The 22,261-nt window shown below is 41.0% G+C and overlaps 1 protein-coding gene across 3 annotated transcripts; it reads right to left on the bottom strand.

Annotated features, from left to right (window-relative positions):
* Window positions 1–1,677: 1,677 nt before the first annotated feature.
* On the bottom strand, window positions 1,678–17,759 carry PIGA (phosphatidylinositol glycan anchor biosynthesis class A). Of its 3 annotated transcripts, none has more exons than XM_084870175.1 (6): window positions 17,740–17,759; window positions 14,387–15,161; window positions 9,026–9,158; window positions 7,970–8,102; window positions 7,589–7,795; window positions 1,678–3,963 (listed from the first exon to the last, which is right to left on the bottom strand). In XM_084870175.1, the coding sequence occupies exons 2-6, from the start codon at window positions 15,099–15,101 to the stop codon at window positions 3,697–3,699; spliced, it is 1,455 nt and encodes a 484-aa protein (XP_084726301.1). In that variant the 5' UTR covers window positions 15,102–15,161; window positions 17,740–17,759; the 3' UTR covers window positions 1,678–3,696. The 3 variants fall into 3 exon arrangements, with proteins under 3 accessions (XP_084726301.1, XP_084726299.1, XP_084726300.1); XM_084870173.1 differs by lacking the exon at window positions 17,740–17,759 and adding an exon at window positions 17,452–17,720; XM_084870174.1 differs by lacking the exon at window positions 17,740–17,759 and adding an exon at window positions 16,720–17,328.
* Window positions 17,760–22,261: the final 4,502 nt, after the last annotated feature.

The following is a 22,261-nucleotide window of genomic DNA, read 5'->3' as shown; positions in this document are numbered from 1 at the left end:
TCAATGGGGGAAAAAGGAGGACATCTGTATAACTTTCAACAATAAAGATTTTAAAAAATACATAAAGACCTTGCATTGTTTCTATTCTCAAGAACAGATATTAACATATAGGGTTGACTTTATCAAGCTTACATTAACTACCTGGCGGAGTGACAGGGTACAAAAATACATGGATGAACACAAGTATTTTAGCTCTTTTCATGTCTCTTTCTTCAACTATCCTCTATGGAAGGTGAGTATTTACTCTTGTCAGTCCAGTGATGTATACTGTATTCTATAACATCATTCAATCTTGTTTTGGCCTTGATTTTCATTTACAACATGGCTGTCGTTTGTTTTACATACCAGAAAAGTTGGTCATGAGCAGCTCAACTTTTTAAAGCTTCAAATGATATCGATACTATTTCTGAGAGACCATTTTTTACATTTGAGATGGGTGTAAAAGATTACTGAGGTAAGGAGTCAATTCACAGTATCTTTTACAGGAGATGAAACCAGTTACAGCAGCAGAGTGTCTCAGCCTCAGCACTGTTGACATTTTGGGCCAGACCATTTGTTGTTGGGGGCCATCTAAAAGCATTGGAGGTATCTAGCAGCATCCCTGACCTCTCCACACTCGCTGTCAGTGCCCCACCCCCATCCAGTGGTATCAACCAGAAATGTGTCCAGACACTCACTGCTGGATGTCCCAGAGGGACAAAATCACCACTCCTTTTCAGCTGCAAAGAGCCACAGTCAATCACTGAGCCATAGTCAAACATAAATGAACAAAAAAACTGAACACCCTAAAGTACTGATGACTACAAATCAAATTCTGCATTGAAGTTTAATTTTCAGAATATCCTATCTTAAAAATCCAGCCAAAGGATGATATAACCACATCTAGCCAATTCTTTTGGGAATGCATAGGATAAAGAGGGCTTTAAAAATATTTCACCAGCTCGGCTAGTATGGCTCAGTGGCTGAGCATCAACCTATGAACCAGGAGGTCATGGTTAGATTCCTAGTCAGGGCACATGCCCGGTTTGCGAGCTCAATCCCCAGTGTGGGGTGTTCGAGAGGCAGCTGATCAATGATTCTCTCTTATCATTCGCCCCCACCCCCTCTCTCTCTCTCCTGATTTAGCCAAAAATAAGTTTCGAAATACGATAAATCAGAATGTACCAATGTAGGTGACTGCTTTCCACTGCCTCCAACAAAAGGGGTTGGAGAAGCTACATTTCTGTAAATAAAATCACAATTCAAATTTCTCTTAAAAGAGCATACAAGGCAAAGTATAATTACGTAGTTCACATACACAACAGTTAACAGATGCATTCATTTGTCTCATGTGGTAACTAGCACAGTGCAAAACAAGGATTTGTTTGAACCAGGAAACAAAGGCACAATTGAGCTTGCTAACCCATGAGTAGAAGAGAGAATGTATTCTAGGAAAAAGAGATGACAGTGTAATTCGTCATCGAAAGGATATTTCCTTTTTTACTAAGACACAGCAACACATCAAATTGCACTGAAAAGATGACATATTATAGAATTGTACACCTAAAGCCTATATGATTTTCTTAACCAATGTGACACCAATACGTTCAAAAGAGCATTTTCTTAACAGAAAGCATAGAAGGGAAGGGGGAGGGGAACGCTGATAAACTACTAAATAAAATTCTGGTCATAAAAAAGACAAACTCAGAAAATTGTGAAAATGTTATTTTGGTCTTTATTTTTCTAGGACATGTAGCCTGTTTTCATAAATCAGTTTTACATGTGCTACTTTTTGTAACATCATAAGAAATACATTTTTTTCATAAAATCCTCATTACTGAAAATTCGCTTTCAAATAAATGTAAGTAGAGGACAGAACAATATGTTTCCACATATTGACCAGTGCAACACTGACAGCTTCAATGAAAGTATCTGGGAAGCCTGAAAATGATTTAATAGAATAATCAAATTTACTTCCATCTGTTAAAAAAAGAAAAATAATTTTAATTTGCAAATTATATATTTTACATTCAAGAACTTTAATGCCTATGTCCATATGAAATAAATGACTTTGAAAACAATATGAAACAAAAAGAAAAAAATTATGCCTTTGAAAATTGCTGAATAAAATCAAATTACAATTATAGTTATAATTTGCTATAGTTTCTCACTTTATGGTGAAGATTGGCACTGTTTATTCCATATTTATATGTCAGTTTCTATGCATAAAAATCCCAATAAGAATTAATGGTTTGGGTCAGTCCATTTTTCTTTAATTAAAGAACTCCTAACTTCTGGATTTAAAAATTACACTCTTGCATTTGTGTTTTAGTATGAAACATGAATACGCTTCTTTATATCAGTGGCAACTAGTTCACAGGCATGGTAAGATACTTTTTAAAAGTATAAATATTGTCATTTAAAAAAATCCTGTACACAATCACAATACTGCCAGAATCTATGTAGTGTACCCACATGGGCCTTTCTTTCCATTTCAGTCCTTTATCACAAAAACATATTCGAAGGGGTTCAGTAAGACACACCATGTGGATAATTTGGGGTTTTAAAACCCATGGCTGTGGGCAACAATTACAGTTAACAACGCATCCATCCCCAAAGAGACTTGTATCTCTTACATTTTCAGACTCAATGCACCAGGAAAAACACATTCTGGGGTAAAGACTTGTTTGCACATTGACAATACTTATCAGGTATCAGCTAGGCCACACGTGAAGGGAAGTGACTTCTCCCAAAGGTACAGGGTAGCAGCTGAGTGTGAGGTGGCACATCTCATACATTCTGCTCGGAAAACGTGAAGGCATTTTACAGAGAACTCAATTATGCACTGAACGATGGGGAGGGTTTGTCTCTGCACTCTCAACAGTGGTATCGGTCCCTAGTGATTACAAAGCAAAACAGCATTTTCATAAACGCAACCGGAAAGGAATGCACACAGCAGGACCAAAGTACTCAGACCGTTATCTGCAACTGTTTCGTGGCGTTAGAAGCACAATGAGCGTTTTTGGCATGTTGGATGGTTTACCATTTCATGTCAAGCGACTACAATGAAGTGAGCCATGTGAGTGGTAAACAGTGACAGCACCCTGGTCGTTCAGGGCAAAAAGTGTCCAGTTCAATGTTCTAGACACAGTAGGCGCTTCCAGCAGGCTAGTAGCTGACAGACCTTCTTATTCGAGATCTGCTGATAACATGTAACACTTACTGAGTGTTCCCAATAAAAGGTTAAGAACATGACTTATGTATCTAATAAAGTTGCATGGACACGATTTAAAATAGTTCCTAGTGTTGTTGAACATCCCTAAAGGAAACGTGTAAACATCAGGTGAATATCTAATTAATGGCAGGACATTTAAATTGGCCAAAAGAAAAAAAAAATGCCCAGAAAGCATTTGGCCCTTCAGCACCCAAAGCTCCCCAAATAGGTGAAAACATTTCTGCTAGAAGGATTTCAGAAATCTGAAAAATATCATACCTGAGTGACTTAAATAAGGTCTCTCTGGAATTTTAAATAAGTGCAAGGAGTTTCTACACTCAGGGATTGCATAAGTTATCTCTCCTCAAAGTAAAACATCGGATGATATAGAGGTAGCACAACTTACTAAATTAACTTTACAAAAAGGGAAAAAGCAAGGTTATCTTCAATAGGCTTAATAGCACGGTTACACATATTTAAAACCTTCCAACCCAGGCTCTCTTCTACCTGGTTTTGGACATTTCATTATTCCTGCCCCGTTTCCTGCTGTAAGGATATTGTTTAGTCCAGGCACCCTTTGGCCCCGTGGCATCGATGGCCACATCAATGAGAGAATCTGGAGTCATCCATCTCAAGAAAGCGAGGAAGAGGAAGTTGAATACGGCCAACAAGGCAAAAATGCAGCCCGTTACTGGGCCGCAGCGAGACATGAGTCTGTCCAGTCGCTTGTCCATGGGTAGCACCGTTTCTCCTGCCACGCGATTGTACACCTGGTGGGAGAGAGGCCGAGAATGAGCACTGCGATCTGACATAAACAGTGACCAGCAATGTTGTCATAGAAAGAAACAGAAGTCGCTTACATTGCGCTGCTGTTGTCATGGAAATGATGTGGTTCATGATATTCATGACAGTAAGGGATTGCCTTTGAATCGGCACTCAGGGAGTGCTTATTCCGGACAAAACCCAGGCTAGATGCCGTGTGATACAGACAGACATGCCACAGCTCCTGTCTCCCGGGGATCACCGTCCATGTTAACCCAACTATGAGAATTCTGAAGTCCCGAAAGGTGGGACCTGCCTTCGGGTCCCCTCCGTGGAGGCCATATTTAATTCAGCAGTGACTCCCTGCAGAGGGCTGGCCTTCTAATCCTTGGCTTGGCTGAGAAGCTCTCTCCCCTCTCTGGTAGGCACCAGCCACAACCAGAGAGTGACAATCTAGTGTGTGTGCTTCTTTCTGGGTACAGAGCGCCTCTTCTTTCAGCAGCTACGTGAGGCCTGCTGCTGAGCACAGATGGTGAGGATATACAGAAACGTTTCATGGACTCCAAATAAAAGAAGGGAAAAGAGATGGGGGGAAAGCTTAGCAGATGGTATAGGTCAGGGGTGGGAACTGTTTTTTCTGTCAAGAGCCATTTGGATATTTATAACATCGTTCGCTTAATATAACTCAATAACTCACGGAATATAAATTTACACTGCTATGAAAAAAGCTCCTAGATTTGCTGAGTTTTGAGTCCCACCTCCAGTTGCCTTGGCAGAGCCAAACCAAATGATTTATCAGGCTTTATACGGCCCATGGGCCAGATTTCCACCCCATCCCCTTGATATAAGTCAAACACCGGCAAAGAAAACAAAGTTTATTGCTGAGAACTGATCATAGGTGGCTTGCTTTTTAAATCATTAAGTGCTAAACTTGGAAATATTTTTTAAAAAAATACACAAAGATCTTTAAAGATACTTATGTGAACACAGAAAATGGGGCAGCATTAATTTTAATCATATTTGAGCATTAGTTGTGCTCCTTCTCATGAATCAATGAGATCTGTAAAGAATCTCCTTTTGAACTCAAGAAAATTACGAGGTGCAGTACAAGTTCCGTAGGCCAATGGCCTTTGAAAGATACGGGATGTTTCAGCTAGCTCTTCTACCCCAAGGATATTTAGAATACTTTTGAATCAGAATTATGTTGGGAATTATACTGAGAATGGTGAATCACAATTGTTCAATTTTCTAAAAAGCTGTTAAACTAAGAAGGAGGAGGTTGAAAGGGGTCAAAATGTCCTGTGTGGGACAGGTAGAATTAAAAGAGCAACTCAAAACTGACCTGTGTTCACCTTTATTTCCAGGTCAATTAATTTATGATCTTAAGCTACAAAGTAATTTACTACTATGAAGAGAATAATAGGTTAATGCATTCCAGAAAAGGACTAACTTTTGTTTTCTGAATGTACATGATAAATCATCCTAGAGTATAAAACAGAGAAAATACAGATGTTTCACTATTACTTTTAGCAAAACTAAAAAAAAAAAAAAAAAAAAAATATGTGGTTAAAAAATAACACTAATTAGCTCCTTTAATATATGCTGACATATTGTCACCAGAGATCTTTGCCCCAAACTTAATATCTCCAGTAGCTCAGACTTCCGAGGTCTACATGATGTGATCAAGAAAGTGGAAGTCAGAACTTACAGAGCCATGGTTACCAAGCAAAGTAGAGTCTCATTGAAAAAAACACAAAAAACTATCTAACCAAATATCCCTGCCAACCATCCCCAAATTCCACCTCTGCTCCTAAAGGGTCATCTTAGCATCAAGGGAGTGGCAGGGGTGGAGGGAGGTGTCAGAAGGCTGGAGTGAACAGCTCCTGAAAAGGCCTCCTAGCTGACCCTGACATATATTCCCCGCAAGTAATCAGTGCTACACTCCGACCTCCAAAGGAAAAGGCCGTTATTTCAGATGGATAGAGATATTGCAAAGCTTCTAAAAGGTGAGAGTGTCTCCAAGATATTTCAGTCAAAACTATTAACTCAGTTCAGCTGGCGTGGCTCAGTGGGTGAGTGTTGACCCATGAGGTCAAGATTTGATTCCAGGTTGGGGCACATGCCCAGGTTTCCAGCTCGATCCCCTGTAGAGGGTGTGCAGGAGGCAGCCGATTGATGATTCTCTCTCATCGTTGATGTTTCTATCTCCCTCTCCTCTCCAAAATCAATATGTGTTTTTTATAAACTGTTAACTCAAATATCTCACATTTCAATGGAAAATGTATATGACAATTTTTAGAGATAAAAGTGTTTTCCTGCACTTATACTCAAACTAGAGGCCCGGTGCACAAAATTTGTGCACTTGGTGGAGGTGGTCCCTCAACCCAGCCTGTGTGCACCCTTTCCCAGTCTAGGAGCCCTTGGGGGATGTCCAACTGATGGCTTAGGCCTGCTCCCCATGGGCATCCTTAGTGCTACCATGAAGGTTGGAGAGGCTCCCCTCACCGCCACTGCTCTCGCCAACCATGAGCCCAGCTTCTGGCGTACTGACCACCAGGAGGCAGCTCCTGTGTTGAGCGTCTGCCCCCTGGTAGTCAGTGCCCATTATAGTGACCAGTCATTCTAAGGTTCAGTCGATTTGCATATTAGCCTTTTATTATATAGGATATGAGTTCATCTTATGTACCGGGATTTATCAATCAAACCAGATAAGAGAGGCTTACAGTAAAGAGTTATTCTGCCCACTCGGCTGCTCCATCTTGCTCACTGTTCTGATTAGAAACTAGCTGCTCCACTGAGTACAGTGAGAGCATAAAGCACCCGTCTAAACTACTATCTCCTCCATGCTCCTAACTGACCGAGCTTCTGGTTCACAATTTCTATATACTAAGAAGCAGAGTGTTTCCTTTAGTGTGTGACGTGGTAGTAAGAGGCATGAAGCAGACAGAAATGAGAGTAAACAAAGGACAAAACCAAGTGGAATAAGTGAAGTCCCTAACTGGAAACCAGGAAGCATTTCCCACAATCACACTCTCCCACCTGAGGGTATTAACCTATGTCGTGTACCTATCCTTCTGGAAATCCTCTATTACTGATTTTTCTGTGTGATCATATCCCTGACATTTGTCATGTGCATTTTGAATTCTAACTTATTATGTTCTCAATTAGCCCAAAGCTGAAAAAAACCCTTTGCCTGTAGAAAATCACAGTAGTTAGTAAAAGCAACACAAGTGTTTTAGGAAATAGCCTGAATTCAATATTTGCAAGTTACAGAGTTGATGCAACCAGACTAAGTAAAACCATATACTTAGAATACTTGAGTATTCTAAACAGCCTCAAGAAAACATCTTGTAGATTTTAATATTACTTCTGCCTCTATTACTTCTGTGACTTCCAGAAAATTAGGTGTAGATGGCATTACTACTACTTTCAGATGCCAAATGCAATGATTTGACGAGAAACGTAAATATACCAAAAGTACACAGTTCACTTCTTTTCATTAGGGAGAGACTTCATGAACGTAAGGAAGAGAACAAAAATGGTAAACCTGTACAAGAAAAAGCCATGGTGTACATGAAACCTCAGGAATTCAGACACAATCATCCAATACCCTTTTCTGGGCGAGTGACATACTTTTTCCGTTCTCTCCGCGACATTCCTCCAGGTGTAGAAAGTCTTGACTATGTTATGGATTTTTTCTGGATCTGGCAGTACTCCGGACTTCAGTTGGGAAATAGCTTTTTCCAATCCCTCACACAGGGATTTTACAGAAGGCTCGCATAAAATAATAAGATTTTCTGGAAGTACTTCGGGAATTCCACCAACCCTGGTACTTACAACCTTAAAGAGAAAAAGAGAAAAGAGAAAGAAAAAAAAAAAAACATTGTCCAGCACAATTCATATCTCAGGATGATAAGCAAAACCAACTTACAAAATTACTACAAAATGTGTCGGATTAGTTTTCAACATACATGCACAGAAATCCCAATAATGTAAGCCCTCAGAGCTTTTTACCTGTAAACCACAACTGGCTGCTTCCACAATGGCCATGCAGAACGCTTCAGTAAGGGAAGTGTTAAGAAAAATATGTCCTTGAACTAAGACATTTCTAACATCCTTGTGTTCTAAGGCTCCCAAGAGACGCACTCTGATTTTTGAAATGAGAGAAGAAAGAGGACAGTGAAAATCATGCTATGGACGAAAGGAATGTAATTTATAAGCCAAGAGTGCTATTCATATTATACTCAGACTTTTACTGGTCCTAATACTTCCCACCACAAAAAATTAATATTGCCAGACTCTGATCTAAAAGAAGCGGTCTTATGAAGTAGGTTGGTTAAAACACAAACAGCTCACTTTCATCACACATCGAATGTCATCGTTTTCAAAGTGAGTGTGCATTTAATGGAAATATTAATACACTTTAATGAGTAAATGTGTCATTTCTAAATAGAGAAATGACACTAATAAATGTTAATAAATAATAAATAAATAAATAAATAAATGTTTCTCTATTCAGAAATGACACTAACATTTATTATACTTTGTTGCTTATCACTTTCCTGTGTCAGGAAGTGGAATCATAGGCAGTAGAACTTCATAGAGGAAAGAGACCTTGGACTTGACGTACACAGGCCTCTTAATATTCTGTATCATAAAGGAGAATCTCCTTTAAACTGATGTTTCTCAGGCACACCCCTCGCTGGTATCCAAGTTACTGAGGAAGAGAAATGTTCACATCTGTGTGTACAGAGGAACTGACATGATTGGGGCCATGCTATGTATTTATTTTTTTAAATATTTATCTCTTAAATGTGGCTTGAACATCTCTTTGTGCCTTCCAGAATGCTTCCAATCAAGTAATACTGCGCTAACAACAACAATAAAATGTGAATTCTTTAATTAGGGTTTCCCATTTTATATACGTATTTTTTTTTAAATAGGCCTTGTACTACATTTTACATCAAATACATGGAGGAAAAGCAGCCCCCTTAAGGCAGACATGTAGCCAAAACCCAATGTAGGTCACTGATATTTTCACACCCCAGACAATATGGAAGCCATCAATACCTGTCATGTAGCTGGTATCTTTCCCGTACTTCTTCCAAAATTATTCTCTTTGGTCCCTCTCCTCCAATGATGAAATTTAAGTCTTGGTATTTCTGACAGAGTTCAGGAATTATACCACTAAGCAAATCGGTGCCTGGAAATAAAAAATAAAGTTAAATGTTAGAGATAATAATATTTAAACTTTTTTTTAAAAAAATCATCAGAACTACTGTGAATCCACCCACTCTGAAAAGTATTAGCTATACCCTCCTTGTGTAGAGAAATGAATCTCTTAAACCTTTCCTGGGAGGGCAGAATCATTCACAAACTGCCAGAAGTTCCCCCAAGAGTTGCAATTCTTAAAGATACACACACTGGTATCCATTGTTACCTTCCATACATCAATACGTGTACTATTCTGTTTTCATTTCAATATCATCTTCACTTATGTTTATGCATTGCTCATTCATAGAAAAGGTATTTGAGGTAGCTAATGCCTGAGTTCAAGTTAAGTCCAGCAGAGCAGGACAGCTGACTGGAGATCTAGACCTTGTGCCAACCTTTTAACAAGCAAGGTCTTTAATGATGGGAAAGTCTCCTGATACAGAATATTAAGAGGCCTGTGTACGTCAAGTCCAAGGTCTCTGTCCTCTATGAAGTTCTACTGCCTATGATTCCACTTCCTGACACAGGAAAGTGATAAGCAACAAAGTATAACTGCTGTCTTCACTTTGTGCAGAACGCAATTTATACAGAGGATTCTGCAGTGAATACTATGGTATTAGCAAAATTTAAAAGAATAGTCCATCCCAGCACACTATAGCCCACTTCCCCAAAGGAGGGTGTGTGAAGGTGGCAGGACCCATCAGCCAGGCCATTACATTCCAGAGAACAGAAGTGTGCATCTTTGTTCTTTTTTTTCCTAGTGAAACACCTACACTAATAAAAGAGAAATATGCAAATTGACCATATCTTCATGATACCCACCAGCCAATCAGGAGCGGGTATGCAAATTAACCCAACAAAGATGGCGGGTTAATTTGCATACACAGGCTTCCCACACCGCCCTAGCTGCTCAGGCCTCTGGGCAGCATGGGAAGGCAGAAAGGCAGCTTGGGGCCCGAGCAAAGGCAGAAAGGCAGCTCCAGGCTGGAGCAAAGGTGGTGATGGCAGCCAGGGGAAGGAAAGCCCATTCTTGCATAAATCTTCGTGCATCGGGCTTCTAGTTTTCCTTATACAGTCTCAGGTATGTGAAGCAATAAGATAAATCATGCCCTAATGTAAATACAGCCTCAGGTATGTGAAGCAATAAAAATAAATTATGCCTTAATGTAAATACAACCTCAGGTATGTGAAGCAATAAAATAAATCATGCCCTACTAGTCTGAAAGTGGCTATCCAAAGTGATAGCAATGTTGACACTATTTGAGAAGTTAACTCATTAACAATTACGAATTGTACACAAAGTAAAAATGCAAAACAACCCAGGTAGCTTATTAAAGAAATGCATACATACACACACATACACACAAGAATTGCACTATCAATCTCCCCAAATATAAGCAGATCAATTATAAAAAAAGATGGTGACAGATATACAGGGTATTTTCCCCCCTCCCCCCCAAAAAATATATACACAATTTAACAGATGATACATTGCTCAATTTTGAAAATGAAATGTATTTTAATAAACACTGCCCTTATAATTATCCAAAGTCTGTGTATACTTTTTGAGACACCCTATAAATAGGTCATTTTTATGAAGTAATTCAAAATAGGACTTAAGTACACTCTACTAGTACTTTCAAAATGATTGCACTAGCAAACATAAATTCACATGTGGTTTTTCTGAATTATGAAGGCTGCTCATTAAAATCTAAGCTATCTTTGTTTCAAGTCTATTACCAAATCTAACAATTGGATTTCTAGATGAAAAGAAAGTGGCTTAATGACTTTTAACACGTAGCCTCCTGTAATTCTTTCATATTATTTCTTTCTCCACTCTCCCTTCTAATACAAATGTTAAAAACCCATTCTTTAAGGAAAAACAAACATATATAGAGTAATAATCATAATTACTGATAATAGCTAACATTTACTGAGTGCTATGTCAGGCAATATACTTTAAATATCCTCTGTCATTTATTCCTGACAACTGCCTTATAAGAAACAGAACTGATTAATACTGTCAATTATCTATAATATTATTCTAAGAAGAAAAGGTTTTCCCCCTCAATAAAAATGTCCTGGTGCCTTTAAGAAGAGTTTAACAGTGAAACATACAAAAGGACTTTCAATCTTCAGTTATCCAAAATGGACAAGGAAAATTCCTGATTCAAACTGTCCTAAAGGTCAATCTAACAATATTTTAAAGAATCTTCTGGACCTATACTTCAGATAATGGTGGCTGGGCCAGGGTGGAAGAGGGACCTTCACCCAGGAAGAGCTGAACTCATGTTTGTCATCTGCTGCTTACTGTGTGACCTATGTGAATTACTTACCCTCTCTGACACTATCTGCTACATACACATAACAGATACCCTACAGCTGCTGGGAGGGCCAAGTGAAGCAGTGTACCACGCACAGGCTCTATCAACTGCAGACCATACACATAAGCTGTCATTACCGCTGTCAGCGGAAGTGGGCTGGGCCTGCACATGCACAGCAGCACTGTGAACCCTCACTGTGCAAAAAGAGGGTAGAGGCCAGTCAGGAAACCTGGGTGATAAGAACTTTGATTTCTCCTGTTCCTTACTCAGTACCTTCCAGTGGACCTTTCATATCTGGTCCAAATGAACATGTAAGGAAACTAATTTGTTAATCATTAATGGGCCATTAATAGAACTGCTCACTTCTGTCTAGAATATGGAAAGGGTTCGGTAAGTGTTAAGTTATTGAACTGAGAACAGGAAAGGCTATAACCTCACCCTGTTGGTAGTTATTTCAGCTGGTTAAAATACCATAACTAGTGAATCCATGCAACAAGTTTAATCATTGTATAGTTAATTTTGCTCTGATCCTCAACCATGCATGCATCATACTTCCTTAGCTAGCTACCCCACAAAGATATACTATTTGATTAGGAAACATTGTAAACACATTTTCTAAGTTACAACAAACATCGGCAATATCAGAATCCAGAATGCTGGTCCACTACAACTTCTTGGTTAGAGGATGACAGCATCTCACTGCTTTTAACCTAGAAAACGCAGTAAGTTTTCTCACCAACCTCTGCTTAAGAGCCTCTATGATCAGGGTTCTCTATGACAACGGCCCTAGCACATCTGTACACTTCTGATGCCATCACTAACCTTAACACTTACCAAGAATCAGCGGTGTTGTCCCCAGATCGGTTTGATGCCAGTAGCACGTTACTATGTTTGGTGATTTAAATAAAAACACTGAAACTGACAAAATGAGTTTCTATGAAACTAAGCTCAACAGTTTGAAGAATAAAGTCTCGGGAAAAAGCTCTTGTCATATTAGGGCAGTGGTCGGCAAACTCATTACTCCACAGAGCCAAATATCAACAGCACGACGATTGAAATTTCTTTTGAGAGCCCAATTTTTCAAACTTAAACTTCTTCTAACGCCACTTTTTCAACACAGACTCGCCTAGGCAGTGGTATTTTGTGGAAGAGCCACACTTAAGGGGCCAAAGAGCTGCATGTGGCTCGCGAGCTGCAGTTTGCCGACCATGGTATTAGGGGGTATCCTAAACCACTATATAAAGTCAAAAACAAATGAACATCTGGAAGCACGTTGCTTCATATGGCTTTAGGTTCTCACCCCATTTAAAAGAAACCAAACTGGCCATTGTAAATGATGCTTTTTGAACATAACTGTGCAGGAAAAATGATGCAGCTAAAATCAGTGGGCCTGTCCTCTTAAGCCTGAAGGCCTACATCAAACTATTAGTATTTCAGGGCACATTAATCATATTTGGAGTTGAACTCAAATATTTAAGAGGAAGTTATATATTAGCTTTTTAATGATCCCTACTTTAATTCTGATTACTAGTTAGGTTTTCAAAGAGCATCCAGAAAACCACGTATGTTTGGATTAACCAGACTGTTTCAGACAGTAAATGAGGCTCTACAAATTCTATTGCAGGGACATGAAGTGCTGCAGAGGCACTAAGAGTCCTTCTTGATAACAGCGAACACACATCAAGTACAAACTGCGCTAAGTGCTTCATAGGAACCATCGATGAATTCTCACGATTCCCACCGTTACCCACATCACACAAATGAAAACACTGAGAGTCAGAGATGTTTTGTAGCTAGTCCTCAATCACACAGTAGGACAGCACTAGTCCTTTCCTTCATCACTTACCTGACAATATGTCACTAATGTCATATCCATGATTAAATTAAATACAAAACAGTAATGGCAGAACAAGTTCAAAGATTTTGAATATATGCATAATAAAGACAGGAAAGCCATAAATTAAAATATTCACTAGTCATTCCTGAATAGTACACGAACGGTTGGTTTTAGTTTTCAATTTTGTGCTTTTCTTAGTTTTCAAAATATCTGCGAAGAAAAGACATTACTTTTGCAATTAGAAATTGGAGGTGGTCCCGGCCCTGTATTTCTTACTGCATGCCCAGGGCTGTTTTAACTTTTTTAAAAAAACCTGATCTGGGTACAGCCAGTGTGGCTCAGTGGTTGAGCATCAACCTATGAACCAAGAAGTCATGGCTCAATTCCTGGTCAGGGCACATGTTGGAGCTGCGGATTCAATCCCTAGTAGGGTGCGTGCAGGAGGCAGCTGTTCAATGATTCTCCCTCATCATTGATGTTTCCACCTATCTATCCCTCTCCCTTCCTCTCGCTGAAATCAATAAAAACATATTTTTAAAAAATAAAGACCTGATCCTGATCTGTTAAAGAGCATCAGGTTGGTTTTATTTTTAAGCAACTATTAAAATACCAAAGGTGGAGCTGAAACCAGTTTGACTCAGTGGATAAAGCATCAGCCTGTGGACTGAAAGGTCTCTGGTTCGATTCCGGTCAAGGGCATGTACCTTGGTTTCAGGCACATCCCCAGTGGGGGGTGTGCAAGAGGCAGCTTGATAGATGATTCTCTCTCATTGATGTTTCTGTCTATCCCTCTCTCTTCCTCTCTGTAAAAAAATCAATAAAATATATTTTAAATAAATAAATAAAATACCAAAGGTGGAGGGGGGCGAGGGAAGGCAGCATTCACCACTGTTTCCAAATTTTCTTTTTGAATATGGAAAACAATATTCAGCCTTTCTTTGCTATATTGAATGCAGTAGTCACGAAAAAGCCAAACAATCATCCACAAGTATTCAACAGCTTTCTATAAGAAAAAGTCTGTGCAGTGGGACTGCAGCTATTGTTCCATTTCATTACCTTTTCTGTAAACAAGTCTGCTGACAATAACAATAGTTATGGTATCATGCCTCCTAAACGGGTCTGGAGTGAAGTCAGTAGGATCTACCGCATTAGGAATGACGGACACTATTTCAGGATTCAGTGCTGCTCTGAGCACAGTGTTTTCTTTACTAGTGTAAGACACACAGATTATGTGGTTCGTGTCACAGAGAGATACAGTTAGCAGCTTGTTTGTGAGCACCGAGCTGACATCAGCAAATCCAAAAAGGGAATGGTCCGTGAAGACTGTGCGGAGACCCATGGTCTTGGCGTGGAAGAGGGCGTCATGGGCCATGGCGGAGAAGGAACTGTGTGAGTGGATTATGGTGACTCTCTCTCGCACGAATATGTACCTGAGCAGAGGCAGACTGTGAAAGAGGGTGGTGGCTGTGGACTGGTTGTACATGACTTTCAGAGGCAAGTAATAGACTTTGAGGCCTTTGGTGAGGTAACGGATGCCCTTCCGGTTGCCGTAAGCGTGCGTGACAATGATGACCTTGTGTCCTCTTTCAATCAGGCACTGAGAGAGCTGGTAGATGTGGCTCTCCACGCCTCCCATGTTCGGGTAGAAAAAGTCCGACACCATGCATATGTTGTGGGTAGGAGTCCTACATGGGCAAAAACTTCCGGGGGTGACGGGGTAGAGCGCAGCTGAGGGGCCATGGCCGTGTCCACCTCCGCCTCGGTAGGCCATGCTGAGACAGTTTAGGCATCAGTCCTCTGCAGCAACCCAGTGAAGGTATGGAATTGGTACCTGAAAAAGAGAGGAAAATGGGGTCTCAGCTCAGAGAACCACATTCTACTCCAAAAGCCAGATATAAATAGGCCTTTTTTTAAAAAAAAACTATTTTATTGATTTTTTTACAGAGAGGAAGAGAGAGGGATAGAGAGTTAGAAACATGCATGAGAAACATCCATCAGTTGCCTCTTGCACCTCCCTACTGGGGATGTGCCCGCAACCAACGTACATGCCCTTGACCTGAATCGAACCTGGGACCCTTCAGTCCGCAGGCCGACACTCTATCCACTGAGCCAAGCCAGTTTCGGCAAAAATATGGCTTTAATATTCCTGTAAATTTGCTAGCTTTCCCCCTAGAAAGAAAACAAAGCATGTCATGAATTTACTCATTTGGGACTGACCAGCTTGGCATTTGCTGTGTGCCATCCAACTAGACTACATCCTGCAATGTCTTTCTATCTTAAGTTTGCTTTAAAAAGACTGCTACCCATAATTTCAAAAAAAAAAATCGTTTCTTACACCATCCTATATAGTTTGCCATGCTAACAAACCAGTTCATTCCAATAATTATAGATTAGGGCCCTTTACAGAACTTGGCCACTGACTCAATGAGTCTCACAAAGTTGCGCTAGTTTGACCTCTGTGTGGTGCGCACTACAATATACCTGGAGCTGGAGCTGTCATTTTGAGAGCGGTTTTTTCAAGTGCCACGAGTAGGACATGCTTCAGACAGCCATTTTCCTTCTGTACTCAGGGATGGTGATGATCAAACTACTCCCTTCATATTAAACTTTCTTTCAGTTACATGGCCTTTCTGCCATGAGTGTCCCTCCCTCCAGTTTGGACTCTGAAGATAAAGACTGAACTAGAATCCGACCAGTGTGGCTCAGGGGTTGAGCAACAACCTATGAACCAGGAGGTCAGGGCATGTCCAGGTTGCAGGCTTGATCCCCAGTGTAGGATATGCAAGAGGCAGCCAATTAATGATTCTCATCATAGATGTTTCTCTCTCTCTCCCTCGCTTGCTCGCCCTCCTCTCTGAAATCGATAAAAATATATTTTAAAAAGGACTAGAGATTGGCTGAATCTGGGACCATTTTCTACATCTAAAGTAGGAAATGTTTCTCTCAGGGGAATCCTAGATTCCTATCAGTGTAAAATACCCACTCACATACTCAGTACTATTACAGATTTTTAGACGTTTAAAGCCAGAGTATCGGAAACCTACTGAAACTCTCCCTCAGCTTCACAAATGAGATTTCCATGCCCCCAGAAACTCAACTTTACAACGGGAAGCCATCCTACCCATCTAACTTTCCAATTTCACCTGAACGCTCATAAAATGCACATTAACTGCAGGTGTCAAGTCTTACCTATTCTCGCCAACAAATGAATCTCTATTTTAAACATAAGGTGTCCCAGAAACGTATACGCACACTTTGAATCCTTATAAAGGCGCTATTAAAATGCATTTCGTTTTCAAAACTGAGCTATCAGCTCTTAAAGTATGAATACATTTTTGGAACACTTTGTATCGTCTCAGAAATACTCTGTGTTTGTGGATGGGCTTTACTAATTATGATTCCATATGATCAACTACTGAGAGTCTCCAAGTTTGTACTTTAAGTGGCTCCACCAACATTTTGGCTGTGGTTTGTCGCCTACATATGGATTTCAAGCTCCAGTCCATTCAAAAGGATGATCACGAACACAGCGAGGAACGAACCAAAAGAGAGCAGTTCTTCATCAACCTCCGATGTGCCCTGGGGAGTCTGCCCACTTCCATCCGGTCCCACCTAACAGCTTTATGTGTAAAAGCTCAATGACAGGCACGTTCACGAAATCTTAGCTTTTACAGCGAAGGAGAGGCTGGGAGAGCTGGCGGACCCCTCTCAATGGAAAGCCAGAGAAGTTTAGCGATCCGTCCAGGGTCCCCTTGTAGCCGCTTCAGTGGAAGAGAGAGAGCCATCCAATCTCTACCCCGGCGGAGGAGTCTGGGGCCAGTCCTAGCAGCGGGGGTGCCCCAGGAGCCTCGGGGACCCAAAGGGGGGCTTGGGGTCCAGAGGGCGGGGCTGCCGCCCACCCCGGGGACTGCCCGGCTCCATCCCTGGAGCGAACACCGGGGAGCGCCGATGTCCGGGCAGGGAAGACCCGGCTCCACTAAGTCTGCCCATCGGGACACCGGGACCCTCCGCCCGGACTCCGAGCCCCGCCCCCCAAAACCAGCCTGGCGCCCGCGGGGCAGCCCCGTCCCAACCGGAAGCGGCGGAGAGCGCCGGCGGGGAGACGCTGGACGCGCACTTACCGGCGAGTCCTATGGCCGCCAGTGTCCAGACCTCCCGCGGCAGCCGCCGGAGTCCCACCCCTCCGCTCCCAAACACCAATCGCCGGCGTCCGCGCGCGAGCACCGCGCCCCCGAAGCAGCCAATGGCGAAGTGGCGCCGGGATCACGTGCGGGACCGGCGCTCACACCCCGCTCCTCCGCTCCGGCTGCAACTTGAGCGCGCATGCGCATGTCTCCACAAAGTTACGGAAGAATCGTCGTCTCCATAGGGAAAGCAGTAAGCGGGGGTTTAACCTCTCCTATGAATACCTAGTGTCGCGAGTCTATAAAAACCGGCCACGGCGTCTTGTTACACAAGCAGTCCTCCGGGGCCCCTCCGCGTGGTACGGAGCCAGAAGTCCCAGCGTGCCCCGCAGCGACCCCTGAGCGCTGCTGGGAGTTGTAGTCTGGTGGCCTCTGAAGGCAAGCCCGAACTTGGAAAACTAACTCCCAGAATGCACCGCCATTCTAAAGCTGGATCTGGCCCAAGGTGGAATGGTTGGGTGGGTTCGAACCTTGGTTGCCTAGCTACAGCGTTTCTTTTCTGGAAGCCTGTTCTCTCTGGCTTTGGATTGGAAAGATACCGGTGGGGAGGCTAGAGAAAGGCGGGGTCATGGTGTCATTCTGTTTCTGACTTTTCTGCCACAGCAGAACCATTCTGGGTCTTACCACTCTGGTAGGGTTTCCTGATGTAGCAAATGAAAATATACAAATAAGTCAAATCAGATTTTTTAAAAATTCGAATTTCAGATAAATGTTTTTGTATAGTATGTCCCAGCTATTGGGGACTTTATTTAAAAAAATGATACGTCGTTTATCTGAAATTCAAATTTAACTGGGCGTTTTGTGTTTTATGTTGCAACTGTATACTCTAGAGAGAGAGAAAATCTGAGCTGAAATATCAACTCCCAATCAAACTGGTTCAACTGGCTATAGTGGTGGCTGGCCAAGAAGCTAATGAATCAGTGGGCGTGGTCTGATCCACCTTTCACTGTCCCTGTCCATACTTGAATTCCCCAGCCCCGCCCTACATACTTTTGAGAATGAATGCCTCCCTGGAGACAATCACTAACACCTCTTCTAAGCCAGTACAAAACCTATTCATCCCTGAAAATGTCAGATCCTTTCTGATGCTCTCCCCAAACCTTCAGAGAGAAATAAGTCCTCCCTCTTGTGTATTTTGATGTACTTTGGCCACTTGCTGATACAGCATTTATCAGGTGATATTCAAATTGTTTGTCTGGCTGAAGTCCCTCTTCCTTCTAAACCTGATTCTTGGAAACGTGTGTCTTCTTGGAAACTCACATGGACTTTCCAAAAACTGACGATTTGTATTTGCTTGTTAACTGTCTGCCTTCCCAGCCAGATAGTAAGCTGAGGCAGGGTCGTTCCTGGTAATAGACAGGGACTAAGTTTTAGTTGTATTAGTGAATTTCTTTATCCAATGCCAGCACAGTCCCTGACATATTATATATCCAATAAAATGTATAAAAATGACAGTGCAGTGATATAATTCAAAGAGCATTTTAGCTGTAGGGTTTGAAGTGTATTAATAAGTTAAACTTAATGAGTAAGGCACAGGTAGGAGTGGATTCTCAACTCCGTGTTATTGAAGCATCAGAGCATAAAGATGATGAAGACTCAAGGATATTTATTATTCGAGCTTAATAACTTGAAGTTCGCTTCACAGATAACACTAATACTACCAGATGGTATACAACATTGCTTTGGTCTCCTTTTCATTTTTTTTAAAATAGATTTTATTGATTTTTTACAAAGAGGAAGAGAGAGGGATAGAGAGTTAGAAACATCCATGAGAGAGAATCATCTATCAGCTGCCTCTTGCACACCTCCTACTGGGGATATGCCCTCAACCAAGGTACATGCCCTTGACCGGAATCGAACCCAGGACCTTTCTGTCCGCAGGCCGACGCTCTGAGCCACACCGGTCCCAGCTCCTTTTCATTTTTTGCAATAGGTGAAGATAAAGGGTGTGGACAGACATGCTGAAAAGTATACACGAGGGTTAAGCCTCATTTATTGAGTCCCTGGTTTGCTACGGCCATAATTCTGATCACAATACAGTTTAGACATTGTGCCATGAATCTACTAAGATCTTAATGCCAATACTTCTTCAAAAGAGTTGTGATATTTTTTCAAATCAGAACAAATATTTATCTTTATCATCAAACATTTACTGAGTGCTTATTCTGTAAAAGATTTTGTGGGGAATACAAGGATTATTAAACATAGTCTGTATGTTTTAAAACGTTTTTATCTTTCTATATAACTTTTACCAGGAGTATAAAGAAATTCATTTTTCTTGAAAGGTTCTTTGTGTTTAAATATAGTAGAATAAGCTGACCTTTATAAATAGATATTCATAAAGATACACTTGCTGAGTCTCTGTGGGGAGGGGGTTGAGAAAACTTCAGGTTGTTCCAACAAAGACTATAGATTTCAACAAAGTCTGAAAACATTGAACATTCATCATGCTTCAATCTCTAACCTAGATGCTGAGCATTAAAAGGCAAATAAATCATGATTCTGCACATGGTTCACAATCTCACATGGGTACAAGACTCCATTTATAATCAGTTATACCTTAAGCAAAGGTCTCTGTTTTCTAAAGTGAAAAGACAGTTGTAGCAGCAAAATTAAGTTATAAATCTGGGGATAATTCTAATTACAGTATAGTGTTCTCCTGAATGTATGGTATCAAGAGAAAATTCTCTAAAGATGACTTTAGAGAATTTTCTTAGAAACCACTAAAAGTAGACTAAAATACTTACATGCCGTGTATTCTGATTATACTTCATAAAATATAAAGGTAATCAGTAGCAGTTATAATATAAAATGACCTATAAATGGAGAAAGTGTAAAATAAATATGGAGATCACCTTCCCCTGAAATTCAGCTCTTTATAAATACGTATGTAAATTAGTTTCATTGGATATGTTGAAATGGGAAAGTGACACAATTGCAGTGAAGTCACAAGGCAAGAAAAACCTGGCATGATCTTTACCACCAAGGAACCAAGACAAAGTTAAGGCATATGTATGTATGATGAAAGTGATACATGCCAGTGGAGAAACACAAAAAAAATCACTGGGTGTTCAGAGAGAAAGAGTATTTCTAGCTACCAGCATTTAGCTAGTAGAAGTAAAGGTGCTTATGCATCTTTTGGGAGCAAGACCATTCCAAGAACAACATGATCAAGGTCCAGAGACAGGTGCTGATTGTTCAATGGCTAGTGCTGTGTAATTATATAGGGGACAGGTGAGGGAAGGGTTCAGACAGGAAAAGTGTGGCATTTCCAGTAAAGATTGGAACAAACTGATAGAGGATCTTAGTAAGGAAAATGGACTTGATGTTGAGCCAGTCTTCTGGCCAAGACGACGTTTTCAATTAATATTTTGAGATTCCTCACTCATCGTTCTGCTTTAAATGGAAAAATAAGAGATATAAGTGAGAATATTAAAATGTTTACAGCGGTTATTTTTCAAAGAACATAAATACGTCCATGTATGAGAAACAGAACCAAAATGCAAAATGGTAATCAGACGAAAGCCATGTAGGTCCTGGACTCTATATGAAAGCAAGAACCCATGGACCAAGGTTCAGCTCTTGTAGAATAATAGGCCAACAGAGTTCCACGTGTGGCCTTTGTGGGAGATTTACGTTGGTGGCTGTCAATGAACCACTTTCCAATATCCGCACTCTTGTCTAAGCCCCTCCCACCCTGACTCTGGGCTTGGCCATTCAACTTGCTTAGCCAATGGGTTATCTGTAAATGAAACACAGCAGAAACTTTCCAAGTGCTTATCTACTGGGGCATGTCCTATTGGAAACTTTCCAACTGCAAGCCAATGGCCATGCTGTGAAAAAGCTCTCGCAAGACACTGAATGATGGAAAGCCAAATGTAGAGAGGCCTTGGAGAGTGAGAGTTCACCTTGGGCATTCCAGTGGCAGATGAGTTGCCATTCCCTGATCACAAAATCAATGCAACACTTCATTATTTATTAAATAATTATTTATTAGGCATCTACTATATGCACTACATTGTTCTCACACTGAGGATTTTGAGTAAATTAGACAAAGTCTGGCTCTTACTGACCAAATTCATTAAGCTTACAATTTTCACCAATCTACTGCTTCCCTTAAAAGCCTTAAAATGGATTATTTGTATCATCTCCTTTCTCAAGTATCTCAGACAGCATTTTAATATCATCCAACTTGATCATTATGCTCTCCAATCTGTTTCCATCTCTAAACAACCACCCACCACACTGCCTTAGTCACAGATGTATCATCGGAGCTGTCATATTACTAACTCTCTGGCATTGTAGCTTAAATAATTAGGGATATCATACATCACTGGCATTTATTGTATTTGCTTTAAGCTCTTGGTAATTGATATTTATCAGCCCACATACCAAAACAATTAGTATGTAAGTATTTCTGTACAATGACCAGTGAATTCTAATAAGGCAATAGGCCAGTTACCCCACCTCCACCCTGAGGACCAGTCCCACCCAAGATCAGATCCAGCCTCAGAATCCAAGTACAAATCTCTTGGTGTTTATTGGGGGTTGAGGAGGCAACAGGGAGGGGTTTTAGTGCAAAGCCAAATTGCAAATAGTTTTGTCCTAGACCAGAATTTCTGATAATAGCTCCACCTAAATGGCAATTAGGAAGATAGAGCCACTAACCAAAACATGGTTTGAGCAGGTTTGGGGGCAGATCCAAAGATGTCTAGGGAGTCCATGGGCTCCCCTTTGCCCTGGGATG

Source organism: Pipistrellus hanaki, assembly GCF_964339955.1.
Source record: "Pipistrellus hanaki genome assembly, chromosome: X".
Taxonomy (NCBI): domain Eukaryota; kingdom Metazoa; phylum Chordata; class Mammalia; order Chiroptera; family Vespertilionidae; genus Pipistrellus; species Pipistrellus hanaki.
Note: the sequence above shows the minus strand (reverse complement) of the source record. Positions and strands in the feature narration are given on the sequence as shown.

What these genes read in the sequence shown, in the direction of transcription:
- PIGA (XM_084870175.1), bottom strand. Translation starts at nt 15,101, where the DNA reads ATGGCCTACCGAGGCGGAGGTGGACACGGCCATGGCCCCTCAGCTGCG. An exon ending in AGATACCAGCTACATGACAG is followed by an intron (nt 8,103 to 9,025) that starts GTATTGATGGCT and finishes TTCAAAAATCAG; the next exon opens with AGTGCGTCTCTTGGGAGCCT. An exon ending in TCGCGGAGAGAACGGAAAAA is followed by an intron (nt 3,964 to 7,588) that starts GTATGTCACTCG and finishes CTCTCCCACCAG; the next exon opens with GTGTACAATCGCGTGGCAGG.